Source organism: Rhinolophus sinicus, chromosome 8, assembly GCF_057876585.1.
Source record: "Rhinolophus sinicus isolate RSI-liver-muscle chromosome 8, RSI-T2T, whole genome shotgun sequence".
NCBI lineage: Eukaryota > Metazoa > Chordata > Mammalia > Chiroptera > Rhinolophidae > Rhinolophus > Rhinolophus sinicus.
The window spans coordinates 18,754,159-18,770,346 of NC_142508.1; the positions used below are offsets into that span (position 1 = coordinate 18,754,159).

At 36.3% G+C, this 16,188-nt stretch overlaps 1 protein-coding gene across 4 annotated transcripts in view; it reads left to right on the forward strand.

The window, feature by feature from the left end:
* Positions 1-16,188, forward strand: part of GRM8 (glutamate metabotropic receptor 8) — a 681,950-nt gene that overhangs the window by 421,583 nt on the left and 244,179 nt on the right. For all 4 annotated transcript variants that reach the window (XM_074315645.2, XM_019749052.3, XM_019749054.3 and 1 more), the window contains exon 7: positions 10,988-11,188. In XM_074315645.2, the coding sequence (XP_074171746.1) occupies positions 10,988-11,188 (201 nt within the window). The remainder of the gene's footprint in view (positions 1-10,987; positions 11,189-16,188) is intronic.

The window sequence follows — 16,188 nt, forward strand, 5'->3', positions numbered from 1 at the left end:
ACCCTTGGCTTCAGTTCTACCTAAATGCTGTCACTTTAATCGCCTAACGTATCTTAGGTGCATTTACATTTCTCCATCTTCAGCGTCACCTTGGCCCATGCCACCACAGACCCTTGTTCGGATAATGAAATAACCTCCCACCCAGCCTACTCCTCCTTCCGGTCTGTTCCTCTGAGGTGCTCTTTTTGAACTGGAAAGCTGATTATTTCACCTTTCAATGGCTTCCCACTGCTCTTGGGAAGAAGACAAATTGACTCCAGGTAGCCTGCGGGATCCCATAATCGGGCCCCAGCCACCTCTCAGGCCTCACTGGTGCCACACAGCAGCCTGGTTCTAGCTTTGCAAGCCTTGTTTCCGCTGCTTATGCTTTTCTGCCCCTTCTATCACTGGGCCTTGGCCACTACTGTCACGCTGCATTTTGTGATCTCCCCATTTCCCTTTCTCACCTAATCCCTCCTGTTTACCCTTTAGATCTTAGCGCCAGTGTCAGGGACGAGGTATCAGTTTACCGTTATATTCAGCACAGTGCTTAATGTATCATACAAGCTTGATGGATGATGATAATAAGAATAACAACATCCCCTTATACAGTACTTACTGTTTTAAACAGACTCTTCAAACTGCCTTATATATATATATCTTAACTTACTTAATTATTGACAACAACCCTATGGGCAGATACTATTATTATCCCCATTTTACAGATAAGGAAACTGAGGCATGGGAGGTTAAGGGACTTAATCAAAGTTCCATATCTAGTAAATGGTGGTGTTGAGATTTGAACCCAGGAAGATCGGCTGTAGGGTGGTTGTTCCGAATCATTAAAATTAAATTGCCTTTATCATGTTTACTGAATGAATATATGTATATATATATATATGTGTGTGTGTGTGTGTGTGTGTGTATATATATGTATATGTGTACACATATACATATATATATACACACATATATATGGTTTATATTTTTGTTTCTTTTGTTTATGTACTTGGAAAAGCATTGCACATCATAGAAGGTTAAGTATTTTATAGTCCCACGTGACAAATAATGGTGTCCATTTATTCATTATATAATATGCCAGATACTCTACACTTAATACCCACAACAACCCTGTGACATTGGTGTAAATTCCCATCTTATGAGTAAAGAATAAGATATTCAGAGGCAGGGATTCAAATCTTGATCTGTCTGATATCAGAGTGATCTGGGGTAATAGTCGGGGAGATTTGGTTTACAATTTGGAAAACATAATGTTAGATTCCTACCTTATACCAAATATCACACTGAGTATCAGAGAATAATTAAATGCAAAAACCTGAATCCATTAAATGAACTACAGTGCAAGCATAAAAACCATATGTCCCTACAATGTAGGGGAGTTTTCACCATAGGAGAAGTGACTATAGCATATTTTTAAAAAGTATACACAGAGTCACCTTAATTTTAAAAAATAAAGAGAGAAATGATATAAGGCAATAGATGGATATGCAAATGGCTGTTAACATGATGGGCGAATAGATAGTCTTTACTTTCTTCTTTATGCTTTTCCCCCACATTTCTAAGAATGTGTGTTACTTTTGTAATTAGAATATATATGTATATTTGTAATTAGAATATATATATATATATATATATATATATATATATATATATATATATACACATAGCAATCCCTGTATATATGTTGCAATCCCTGTGACGTGGCTTAGGATTTGCCTTTAAATATATACGTGGCTCAGGATTTGCCTTTAAATATATACGTGGCTTAGGATTTGCCTTCAAATATATATATTTAAAGGCAAATCCTAAGCCACGTCACAGGGATTGCAATAACTATAAAATATTTGGGGGAGAAAGGGGCATTAGAAGTTTTACCTGCTGAAGTGGGAATTATGAAAGGAAATTTTGAATTCTTTTATGGGGGAGCTTTAATATGCTTTAAAGAGAGAAACTGCTATTAACTACTGAGTTTACTATTTATCAACAGTTTTATACACTTTTTTGAGTCTAAATTTGTCTCTAAGGTACATGATCTAAGATGGGTATGGAAAAAATGCAACTGTTTGAATTTAACAAGCACCTTTTCTTTGGGTACTTAGGGATATATGTATGAAATAACTTCCTCTTTGGAATGTCTTCCTTTTAAACTGGTTGTTTTGCCTAAAGGTACACTTGTAATCTTATTTGCCTCTTACCTGAGGTTTTCAATGTTATAAAAACCCTAGGGCATTGCATGGAAAATTTGACACCTGAAGGGGACACCTGGCACCTGCTTGAAGCATTTTCCGTTTCCTGCCAGACACAAAGGAGAGAAGTTATTGTGGGCTCATGTAGGGCTCTTCTGTGGTTGATTTACAAGTATCTCCTGAAATGTCCTCAGGCAGCTAAGAGCCCAGTTCTTGGGACTGCATTCAAATTACAGAAGATACAGAGCAAAGGACCCTATCTTCTCATTTGCTCTGCTCTTTGTAAACAGATAAGGCTGAGGCTCAAATCAGTCCATTAGTTCAGTACATCTGTTTATACATGTTGTTGACAAAGCCTACTTGTAGAATCCACAAAGCAGAACTTAGGTGTGCAATTCTCTTTTCGACTTGATGTTATTTTCCCAGAGAAATCTTATAGACTTATGAACACATACATGTATACATACACTCACCTTCCAAAGCAAAAACACTCTATGAATTTTTATAAACATAAATTTATAAGCCTTATAAGCTTTGGCTTTCACCACAATATTCAATCATCTTGCTTATAAAGTTCAGTCATTTTATGCCAATTTTATCTCAGGCATATGGCAGAAATTCACAAGAAAGGTGATTATTTTGTAGTTGAGAAAAATGCTTAAAATGTTATAGAAATGTATTTTTCCCTTTTCCTACATTTTGGTATAAATATTGTCACTTTTTAGTATTTGTTAATATTTATTAGTCAGTATTTCTGTAAAAATATGTATTACTTTATAATATTATTTAATTCCTGCTCCAGTACTCTGAACATTCACACACACACACACACACACACACACACACACACACACACACACACACACAGAATCTCTATCTACTATTTAATTTAGGAGAAAAGTTAATCATGTGACTAGTGGCTGAAAGTTACAGGAGTTTGAAGAAGTGAAAATTAAACCTGAGTTGGGAGAATTTAAAGAAAGTTTCACAGAGGAGGAGGAAGTGTAGTAACAGTGGCAGAGATTTTGAGTCAGACCTGACGTTACCATCTACTGCCGTAGCTGTGTGACCTTAGGTAAATCACCCAACTTTTTGAGTCTTACTGTAGTTGTTTTATCTGTAAAAAAGGAGTAACAATAATTTAGGACTAAAGAGATGCTATTTGTGAAGTGCCCTATGCATATTAATTATCTGTGTCCTCCCTCTTCCCTTTCATTATTCTGATCTAATTTTCCATATTTTTTTTCCCTCTAACCATCATTGTATTAAAATAAAAAGAGAACTGAGAACTTTTCCCTTTGGTGAGGAATCAGATTCGATATATAGCTCAAGTCTAAGAATAATTGAAAGGTGGTGACACAGTTAACCAGACTACGAGTGCGAGAAGACAAATCCAGGCTGATATTTAGCTTCTTTTTTTTTTTAAGTGCAAAATTTCCAGGTCAATGGTAGCTCAGTTAATGGCTATTCTAAACTCTTTTAGAGAATTGAACTTATGGGTATTTGTTCACTTATACCCTTTTGTAATTTTCAAGTGATCTTAGGGATTGTAAAGAGAAAAAGAATGAAGAAAACATGTCCTAGAATCCAGAATTTCATAGCAGAAGGGACCTTCATTGATCATCTTGTTCAATCCCCTAATTTCTCCTGAGAGGTAAACAGATGCCTGAAAGCTCATGACTTGACCAAGGACACAAAGTCACTTGTCGTGGCATTAGAACTGTGACTTCTCTGGGAATTCGTTGGTGTTAGGGCAGCACTGCTCAAGGTGGCTTAAATTATTGCAATGTTATAAATAAATGATCAGCCATATCACTGTTACATGATTACTCTAAACATTTAGACCTTTTATTCTTTAAATAATTCAACAAATTTATGTAAAGTGTACTATGGTAGAAGATGCAATAAATACTTCAGAATATTAAAAATAAGTCACTTTTAGCTGAGGTCTTGATGCAGTAGGGGAGCTGTCATAAACTTAACCTTCTTAGTCACCTGATTTTCCAAATTCTGTTAATGGTGCTAATATCCTATCTAGTCTTAAACCCTTACTCTCAGATTTAGTCAGGTGCCCAAATACTCTCTATTTGACATCTGAAATATATTTTCTCTTGTTCTCTTTCTTTTCCACTGTTTCAACCTCTTTCTGCCCTTTACATACCCTGGCTCCCAACTTGTGTCTCTACCTTCAAGCTATGTTTGCTTCAATCACTTTTCACATCATTCCCAGAAATAATTTTAAATACCATTCATTCTTGTCTCTCTGTTTCCAACGGAACAATATTCAGTTTTTAAACCCAGCATTTAAGTTGCTCTTTGATCTGATCTGGGTTGCTAAATTGAAAAAAAAAAATTATTCAGTATCATTACTCCAGTCTAACTTGACATCTCACCTGAAGCTTGGAGGCTGACAAGGAGACGTTCAGGAAGGAGTGAAGGAAGTTACAGAGCAGATATCTAAGTGAAGTTCTGTGGTTCGGAGACCTCATTTTATAGTCAAGGACCCGGAAGTGGATAAGAGAGAGGTGGGGTGGGACCAGCAGATCAGACCGGAGAGATGGGGATGCCATCACAGAGGTCTCTGTGAGCAGCTTGTCCAGTTGAAGGCCCAGGCTTAGTGAGGTTCAGCATACTTTCCAAAGCTGCTGAGTTGGGCAGCTGGGACCTGAACCCAGGTCTGCCTCCCAGGTCAGTCCTCCTTCTCCTGTGGGCAGCTGCCTCCATCTGTCGGTTTGTTTTTCTGCCTTAGCACAGGGCCCATGTGTTCATCCCTCTGCAGTTTGGGAGGTGGACACATTTCATTTGCCTATCCTAGTGCTTAGGAGATATTCCTGTATGATTGAACACGCTTATGTTTCTTTCCCATCCTCCCCTATTTTATCCTTGAAACCTAATCAGTTTAAATTCAGTGAAAGATGACTTATGTTTGCTAACTTGATAGTGATTACTTTTTAGTGTGTGCTGCAGTTTTTGGCAAGGTTGTCACCCATTTAAAAGTCACTCACTATGCCTGTCACTTCTGACATGTGAGGTTTTGGGAAAGCATGATGTATAGCATGACAGCCTCGTCTTTGGTGTGTCAGTAGTGAGGCATATGGAATTCTTGTGGAATTCAGAATAACTTTCAAATTTGATCCTAGTTGCATAATGTATTTATTCATGGCAGCTCACAAATTCTCCTCTTTCCTCTTACCATCCTGTCCACAGGAACTGCAAGAAAATGATTTATTTAAAACAGTTGCTATGTACTTAAGAAAAAGTCAAGGAGAAACTAAACAAAGAAATAACTTTTTAATCAACAGATTTAGAGTGAGGGATTTTTTCTACTACATGCTAAGGCTGTAGTAAAAAAATTGGATGTTTCCTTTCTGGGAAATAAAAGGACTGATGTAACTTCCTTATTTCCCCCCCACTGAATTTGATCAGGTGTTTATTAGATCTTCACTTCATTAATATTAGAAGCATTTTATACATAATTTCAAGAAAAGGAAAATAGCCCCTAACATCTCAATTTACAAAACTAAACTATATCCTAAGAAATGAGACATTCTTAGAAAGTGAAGCTCACACTGTGTGTCAGTCAAAGAATTTAAAATTTATGTCGGGCTCATCTTAGGAACTCACATTGTTACATATACAGCAACTTCACAAACTTGAGCAGATTTGCCTTTTAATAAGTTGGGAAAAAAACCAAGAAGATATACCATGATGTGTGAAAGATGCTAACTAAGGTACACATGGTATTACCTGGACCAATAAGAATTTACTTTATGTTCCAGGAATATCAGATAATGTCAGAATTTTAGATTTCATTAATGAAAACATAAAATAATCTTGCAGTAAAATTTATGAGGTTGACTTCATCTACCACCACACAAACACTTTGCAACATGTCATTAATTTTAAGCTATACACTAAAAACATCACAATTCGTGTTTTAAATGGATGGCTGACATACGGCCTTTGACAATATTTAGCACTTTATAGCAATGCATTAAGGCTAACTTTAGAAACTATAGCATAATGAAATTTTACAGCCAATTAAGTTGATTAGTCACTGTCAGCTTCCTAAATTCCTCTTTTCAATGAAAGAGAGACACAGATATAAGAAATGAGGAGCGAATTGATTTCTGAAAAATTTTAAGTATCATCATGAGGTTGGAGTGTTAAGGAATGGAAAAATACATTGTCTAAACAGCCTGAAAAGAAATCGAATAATTACTTTTTAAATTTAGAAATGGTGACAGTGTTCAGTCTTTTAGTTTGTCACGATGTACTTACATTATAGAAAAAAGACTTAGGGTCCTTTGACTCATGGGTCACAATAGTCACTAGAAAGCCTTCTGACCTTTACTTTAAAAGAAAATGATGTGCAAATTTGGATATATTTAATCTTCACTCAAACTAGCTGAAATTTATAGTCAAGAAAACAAACAGTTTGACTAGTGAAAATTTAAATATTTCCCTTTACTAAGATGGTGCAGTATTTGAGAATTAAAATAAATCCATTATATATGAAGTTGATTTTCTTAAGGACAATCCAAGGAAGAGTATGTTTTTTAAGTTGGGGCATCTTTATTAAAATTTATTAGGAAAGTGTTGTATATGAGGTCAGACAATTAAGTTCACAAACTTGTTGCAACGATGTTGCTAACCTTTTTTGATATCAGAGGGATTATTCATTATGAATTTGTACCAAGTGGACAAGCAGTTAACCAAGTTTGCTACTTGGAAATGCTGAAAAGGCTGTGTGAAAAAGTTAGACGACCTGAACTTTTCACCAACAATTCATGGCTCTTGCATCACGACAATGCACCAGCTCACACGGCACTGTCTGTGAGGGAGTTTTTAGCCAGTAAACAAATAACTGTATTGGAACACCCTCCCTACTCACCTGATCTGGCCCCCAATGACATCTTTCTTTACCTGAAGATAAAGGAAATAGTGAAAAGACATTTTGATGACGTTCAGGACATCAAGGTAATATGATAACAGCTCTGATGGCCATTCCAGAAAAAGAGTTCTAAAATTGCTTTGAAGGGTGGACTAGGCACTGGCATTGGTGTGTAGCTTCCCAAAGAGAGTACTTCGAAGGTGACCATAGTGATATTCAACAGTGAGGTATGTAGCACTTTTTCTAGGATGAGTTCGCGAACTTAATTGTCAGACCTCGTATAAATTTTTTCCAATTGTTGAATGCTGAGAAACATATAGATTGAGAGGGAAGTTGCAGTAGCATTAAAATAAAATAATGCTATATTAAATCTAGAATATTTTGGGGTAGAGTAAACTTAAAAGCATGAAATATTAACAATACCTAGCTCTTACATATAGCCCATGTATTATGGAAAATTTCAAAATTCCTTAATGTTTTCATGGTCATTACTTTCTTTCAATTAATTTAGCTTGGGAATTTTCTGCCAATTCTATGTCTGCTGACAACACTCTACATTGTAGTAATGGAGATACAGAATTCCTCTCTTTTCCTTTAAAGTCCACAAAATAAAACCAAATTAGATAAACAAACAATAATGTTCACAGAAGCGATGTTGAGTGTGTGTGTGTGTGTGTGTGTGTGTGTGTGTGTGTGCGTGTGTCTGCATCACAGAGATTTGCAACATAACCTGGAATGGTAGTGCTATAAAATGAATGTTTATTTTCCCTCCATATTCATAAGCTGAAAACCCTTCCCCCTAATGTGATGGTATCAGGAGGTGGGGCCGGTGGGAGGTGCTTAGGATTAGATGATGTCATGACGATGGAACTCTCACAAATGGGATCAGTGCCCTTATAAGAGTCACAGGAGAGCTCGTTACCTCTCTGCTCTCAGCCCTATGACGATAGAACAACAAAATGGCCACCTGCCAGTGGGAAGGGAGCCTTCACCAGAACCTGACCATGCTGCCATCGTAAATCTGGATTTCTAACCTCAAGAACAGTGAGAAATAAATTCCTGTTGTTTACAAACCACCCAGTCTATGGTATTTGGTTATAGCAGCCCAAACTGACTAAGACAGATTTCTGTGTCTTGAAATTACAGATTTGTCTCCCAGTTAAGAAATTCATTAAGTCTGAAATGGCACTGAGGAATCTGTACTTGAGAAGATAACCAAGAATGGGAACGACTGCTCCGGGATGCATAGTCTTCATTTTCAGTTATCAATTTCAGTATGCAAAATAAATGAAATGCAAGGATCTCCATATAGACCTAAGGACCTACCCTGAAAGTAGTTATGTCACTCTTATCTCACCAAATTTCCTTGTCCTTTGCCTCTTTTTTATGTAAACAACCATGCTGGTGTGCTCAGGTCTGTCTAGGTTTTGGTCCTATATCCTGAGAAACTCTTCAGTCCTGGACTAATCAGATCAACTGGTCACCAGAAGTCTTTAAAGAACTTACGGAATCCTTTTGGCTTTTGTGACTATTATTGTTCAGCATTTATTCATGAACTGTCTATTTTGTGGTTAAAACTGAGGGAGATAAATTTTAGGCAGAAGCTGAAAGGACTGTTTTCACAGGTCACTTGATGCCGTCTGAACATAAGCAGCACTGTCCTAAGAACCAGGAGACAAAGTGCCATCCAGACATAGGGAAAGGACAGTGTCCTGATATCTGCATGGACCTTAGCTTAGAGCACACATCTAGGGCAGGATGAAGGAGACAGTATACATTTTTGGCACCTTGGAGGTATTCTCTGGTAGATCTGCCCTCTCTGTTTGTGCTCTCAACCCTGCAAAACCCTCGAAAGGAGATTTTCAGGGAAACAGTGACATAATTCTCAATAACTATAGCCTGATTTTAGATCTACTGAGTTTGACCTCAGGTAGACTGTGTAGATATGGTTGGCAATTAGAAATGTGAACTGGGAGTTAGGTGACAGGAAAGTCCTAGAAAACTAATTGTTCAGAAAACTAGATTCCAAAATGAATTAAGTTGATTAAGTTGATCTAATGATTGGGACTCTATAACCAACATTTTGGATTCCGATTTATATTTCTAGACCATAGAAATCATAATAGTTGAAGGTGTTGAGAATGAATGAATTCTGAGGTTGGAGGGAAAAACAGGACTTAATCTTGGAGAACGAAAAATTGAGCCGTCAAAAACATTCAAAAAGGCATTTGGAAAGGGAGCAGAATTCAGCATCACGGTGGGCTACAGGGAACAGAGCACCAGTCAATAGCATCTAACGGGTCAGAATGTAAAAAGTAATTGAGACCAGAGGAAAAACGTATTCAATGATTGGATGAATAAAAATGAATGAATTGACCACTACATTTATCTAGAAGAACGTCACTGGTGGTATCAGAGTGTAAAAACCCAAATAAAAAACAATCATTTTAATTCAACCCTTGAAATTTAGAGGCGATATGCAGTAGTGGGAAGAAAAGAAATAGCTGTTGAATTTGAAGACTATCTATTAAAGGTTGCTAACTGACATCCAGGGGAAGGTTTAAAGTGCTTTTGCTTTTGGTCTCTCTGAGTGTTAATGGATACATAAGGTTTGGGGTATGTGGAAATGACAGGAGGCCCTTTTTGTCCCCCTAGTAAGCCCTCAATATCATTTCTGTAATTTCTTCATGTGTGCCCAACACTCTTGTCATCTACCACTAATTTTTTTCCCCCTGGGGATTTAGAGAATGTTGCACTTTGAGTCCAAGACCTGGGGAGGGTTCCTGTATCTCCTCTATGCATCCTAAGTGAATTTCACTTCCATGTGACTCAGTTTCCTCATCTTCACAATGAGAATGTTGGATTATTGCTAATTACACGTCATCTAATTTTAACATCAAATTTACCTTCTATTTTTGATTCTATGCTTCCATTACATATTAAGTGAAAAACGCTAAGCTGAAAGTAATCTCCCATGCCAATTCTCAGATCTACATGTGCCTAAACATAAGAACAATTATTGTGAATGACATTCATTTTGAGAGCTCTACATCTTTTTAATAGAAAATTAAAATAGACAACTGATGGGGATCTAAAGCGCAGCATGGTTACTACAGTTAACAATACAGTACTTTGTACTTGAAATTTACTGAGATTCAATCTTAAAAGTTCTTACCCTAAGGAAGAAAATGACAACTATGTGAGGTGATGGATGTGCTAATTAACCTTATTGTGTTAATCATTTTACAATATATGTATATTGAATCATGATGTTGTACACTTTAAACTTACCCAATGTTATATGTCAATTATAGCTTTATAAAGCTGGAAAAATAAGAAAAATAAAATAGAAAAGTGAGTTCAGGAAGAAAATAAATTGAATGATTTTACTAAAGATAACGAGGTTCACTTAAGGAAATATTATTGTTTAATATTTACAAAAAAGGCTCCCAAATAGAGCACATTAAAAACAAGAACAGACCTGGGGATGGGGTACTGACTTCCGGCCACTAATTAAATGATACTCCTGGAGCTGAGGTAGATGAAAAGAATAAGTCTACCCTTTTCACTTAAGAGATCAAGTCACTACCAAAATGTTATGTAATTACCAGATTGTACAATATAATGGGACTTAATAAGGTAGAAAGAAAAATCATGCAACTCCATGTCTTTTATTTGCTTTATATCTTTTTGTTGCTAATGAAATAGTTTCAGTTCTTTCCAAATTAAAAAATTCAATACCCCGTTGAAAACTTGACTCAGTAAGTACAGGACTAAAATAATCTGGAGTACAATCAAATTGTTTGTCTCATAAGGTGTTCCTCAACCGGTGGAAATCTTAGCCCTAATGCCATCTTTTCGTGAAATCTAACAGTGCCAGTTGATGGTTTTCCTTTTTCGTTTGCAGGGCTGGAGCGAATAGCACGGGATTCATCTTACGAACAGGAAGGAAAGGTCCAATTTGTAATCGATGCAGTGTATGCCATGGCATATGCCTTGCATAATATGCACAAAGACCTCTGCCCTGGGTACATTGGCCTCTGCCCACGAATGAGTGCCATCGATGGGAAAGAGCTACTTGCTTATATCCGGGCTGTAAATTTTAACGGTAAGTTACTTTTTTTTTTTTTTTTTGGTCTCTAAATATTTTAGAAGACAGTATGTTCTTTCCCCCTATATATAGAAGACACTCAACAGGATTTGAAACAGTTCCCCTTTTAATCAGAAGTGTGAGTTCTTTCCACCTGCTTTTAAATCCCAAACATATTTTTCTTGTGCTACTCTTAATCTGCTCAAAGAAGCAGAGGTTAAAAATAAGCCTCTACCAATCAAAACATTCTACTTAAATATCACTATTTCAGAAATAACTTTGGAACCATTGGCAACAGATTAGGTTTCTTTGAAAATGTGTTGTTCATGCCGTTATTAGAGAAGGAATTGTAGACATTTTGGTTTGAAATGGATTTTAAGTTTTTTAAACAGTATGTTGACTTGAGGAAAGTGATTTGGAATTGCTATATATTTATATTCTAAGAGTGATGTGTTAAACTTCTGCATGTTCTTTTTTACTTGCATTTCATTCAATGATTTGGTCAATTTAAAGCAATGAGCTGCATTGTGTAAGATAGAACTACATACAATGAAAAGTACATGGCGTTTGCCTCTTGCCGAAGCAGAAATGCTGCTTCTGTGAGTGTCACAAGAAAGTGATACAGAATATGCTGGATTCATAGTATTTGGCTGAGAATAGCCAAATTGTCTGTCTGAAGTGATGAAATTATTGAATGCTGTTCTTTTATGAAAGTTGTAATGGTTGCTGCCCGTGACTTTGACCATTATTTTCATATGAAATGATAGAATGCTCTGAGCTGTCTGATTCTTTCTATTTGGCTTTCATCCACACAGTGGACGTGCCTCTGAGCAATGCACAGTACTGCACTGTCCATCATAATACACTCCAGTGACCTCAGCTGCCAGCCTCTCTCAAAAAAAGCACAAGGTCATCTTCAATTTAGAATTCAAGTGGAAACTTCTTCTTTGGTTTGTTCACGCAACAGGAGACAAAAATTTAGTTTACATTCAACACAGAGTATTTTCTTTTTCAGCAGATTTTGTGTGAAGCATTGTATAACATTAATCTGTTTGTTAAGAATAAAACTACGAAGGGGAATTTGAAAAGAATTTTCTTGCAATTATCAAATTGAGCAAAGAGGAGTGTTACAATGCAAGGTTATTTAACCTAACATGAGATTGGGGAACATTTCATTTATCCAAATTGGTAGAAGGTGGGAGGAACAATGCTGAGGAACATATTTTCTCAATAACTAAAGCTTATCCTCAGAAAATAAGGAAATCTTTTAAAGAAACACTGGATTAAAGTATTTTAAAGGTGAATTACCAATTTCTCTTTTATCTTAACCATAAATAAAAACCTAACCTTTCCTTGATGACTTCAATTATTATACCACACCGTAATATAATGGTGCTATTAAAGACTCTTAAAAATGTCTTAATGATGTCCTACAATTATTAAGAAAATTTGCCTCTAGACTGCAATGATTTCTGAGGTCTTCTGTCCACTTTTTATTGCTTTTTGCCCTTTTACATTAGCAGACTAATATTGCTGTGTTTGTTTTTTTAGATCTTATCCCTTCCATAATTTGCTCCTTCCAATCCACTATAGACACAGAAGCACAAATAAAATTTCATTAATTTATTCAACAGATATTTATTGAACACATAGAATATGTTAAACATACGTTACTGAAAGACAACAACAACAACAAAACAGTCCAAACAGACATGAGATTTAGAGTTTCTTGGGGGAACTGAGGTATTAATCAAGTAATGTATGATTATATAATCTGCAATGAGTACTGGAAGGAGAGGTATGCTGAACTAAGAGTCTATAATAGGGGAAATATCCCTAATCTAGGGAGTTAGGGATGGTGAAATCTGAGGAAGATGAGTGTCAGAGATAAGGGTGAAGCAGCAGGCAGGGCCAGATAGATTGTGAGAGGTCATATAGGTCATTTCTCCAGATTTTTTTTTCATCCTGAAAGCAACAGAAACCCACTCAAGCATGATAGAATTGTGTCTGATAAAAGAGTAAGTATACTCCAGATAAGGATCATGTAAAATACATTAATTTTAGTGTATAAACTTAAAAGAGAAGCTCTTTGAGCTCGTTGGAGATTTATTTTGCTAGTGGTGTAGAACTTGGCTGTGTTCCCATAGCTGATGATAAGCAAATTATTGTGGAATATAGAATTCTCTTGATTTTCAGTAATTTTCAGGAAGCTCATCAATTTTTTGGTTTCATTATTGGCTTATCTATTAGTGTTCCTTTATTATTAATAACTTGCCTGTTGATGATAAAAAGACACATAAAGTTCTTCAAATATAGTACACCATCAAAGCCATTGGAGTTATAAACAAATATGGTAGCCAGAATGAACTACATTAAATTCTCAGCTTCCTAAGCAGACAAAATGTAAAGGGACATTCGATGGGATATATGTTTCATTATATGATAAAAGCAAGCTTACCTATTTTTCAGGAGAGAATGGATTTTCTTGGAAATTATTTCTAAAAGAAATGTATCATATGGGTCTTGGAAAGCCTAATAAGCAATACTATTTAACAAATTTTTACAGAAAAAGCAGAAACTGTCTCTTTGGCTGTTTTGTATTATGTACTCATAATCAAAACTAAGAATTTAATGCTTGTCATGCTGAAGGATATTTTATTAAAATAATTTTCAGGGAGAGGGAAATAGTTTTCCTTGATCTAGATTTATAACTCTTTTGAGCCCTGATGATATAGGCATTACCGTACTCTACTAAGAATAAATGAAGAGCATCTCCCTTACACTCTGCTTTCCAAACACTGTCTTCAAAAGAATCCTACTCAGAAATTTAACGTTTCAGTCACTGAAAATAAGAATTGCTGAGTTGAAGGGGGGGGCCATAATCTTGGATACGCTGCTTCTTTTGAAAGGTCCCTGTAGCCATATGGCGCACACATCAAATCCACAGATTTAGATATCTTTGCTCTTCACAGGACTTGCCCAGAAACTGAAAACAGACATCTGGAATTTGTGTTCTCTCTTGGCAACCCAGCTATTATATGTTGTTAATTGCATGCCAGTTGAGCAGGTTGTGTTGGTGATGGCCAGCGTTTTTACCTGTTGAGGTAGCGAACCCACTTCCCAACGACTGGAAGTGCGAGGGGTCGTTGGCCAAACCATGATTTCCTTAGGACCAGTTTCGAATCTCCTGAAGAGTTGAGAATGTACTTAACTAGACCCAGAACTGCTTATTATACATGACAACAAAAAAAGTTACTGTATACTAAAAGTTTTCTTAGCATAGAAAGAATGAGCTTTGTAAAGCACCTGTCAATTTTGTGCAGTGTAGCCTTCTAGATTTTCTGTCAGGATCAGTGAGCTATGCATTGCACTCCCAAGTAATTAAAAAAACTGACCCATTGGATGGAATTACTTAGTAATGTCCATTTAAATATTGGATGTGTCTGCCCTAAAGTGTAATTTCTGTGTAGAAAAAGTTGTTGTTAAACTTGTTCTTTCTGACATTAATGAGCTATCTGAACAAATTGCTTTCTGCGGTTCTTTTCACTTTGAGATAGTAAAACCATGTCATCTGTGTGGAGGGACACTCTTCTTCCGGTTTGTAACAGCAGGAAGCAAAGCAGCCAGAGCAGCTGGCTGATGAACAGACCATTGGTATAAAATTAAAGAGAACTGTTTAAAACTTGGTCTTGCTGAGATTGTAACCTTGAGTCGGTATGCCTAATTAAACAGTGGTTTAAAGATACTTGGTTTAAAAGGTCATGCTTCTAGTTTATTGTTTAACGGGCAACATAAAGATCACAATAGAATTTAGAATGATGAATGATTAGTGTATAAGGGCCAGAATTATTCTATAGCAAAACAACTAGTTAAAGGTAAAACACTTAGTCAAATGGTTGAACTATAAAGACTACTTGTCATCCTAGACGTCAACGACAATGGTGCTTTGATTGAGTTTAATCGCTCAAACTGATCTTTTCTCATCAGAGGAAACATGTACCTGAACCATATTCTGCACGGGTATTTTAAGCACCATCTGAGTCATAGCATATCTGTGTTATTCCTGTGTTTCTTACAACTTTTCTCAACCTCTCTTCTCAACTGGGGAGACAGAGGGAAACAAACACCTGCCTTTTAGGATTACTTTAATTGCTACCACTTGAACAAAATGCTATTTCTATAAATTTTTTAAATCCGAAGATTTATCAAAAGAAAAACAAAATAAAAAAGAAGAGTTCAGATTTTTCAGGAACTTAAGCAATGGTGTCAATTCCTTACTCTGGTCTGGTCTATAGGCAATAAAATATTAATACTGTACATCTTGTATGGAATCAAAGGTTTTTCTGTTGCCATGAGAACCTTATTTATCATAAGAAAAAGAGTTGAATAGAATTCCAGAGATCTCTCCCCACTCCTTTCCTCTATAGTTGAGCTCACGTCAGGGGCAGTGCAGGCTCCCTGGAATACTAATCAGGAGTGTTTGATTGCAGGCATCAGAAACTACCTTAAGCTTGCTTAAGCTAAAAGGAAGAATTTATGAGGATGTGTCAAGAAACCTACGGCAGACTATAAAAGGGTCTAAGAAAGGAACTCGTTATAAGAACTAAAAACCTGCCAGAAATCTAAACATATCTCTGTCTACCTGCTTTGTTTGGTTCTCTTTACCTTGGTTTCCCCTATTTCTAGGTTCATAGGGTAGGTAGCAGCAAGCCATCTACAGTATTTAGATGCTGTTTGTTCAAGACTCCTGTGAAGATTAACATACTTTTTTGTTTTTTTTTTTAAGTCCCAATTCCAACTTCTTCGAAATTTGAATCTTATTAGGCAGACTTAGGTTGGATGTCACACCTCATCCAAAATACCAGTAGCAAGGAGCAAGTAGTACAAACTTAGCTGTCATGGGGCACTTCCTGGGGATGAAAAGGGTCGCTTAGGAAGTTTCTATAAGTGATTTATGGGGAATATTTAAATGAAGTGGGCATAAAGGAAGAAACCTGAGAGGGGTAAGGCTGTGGTCT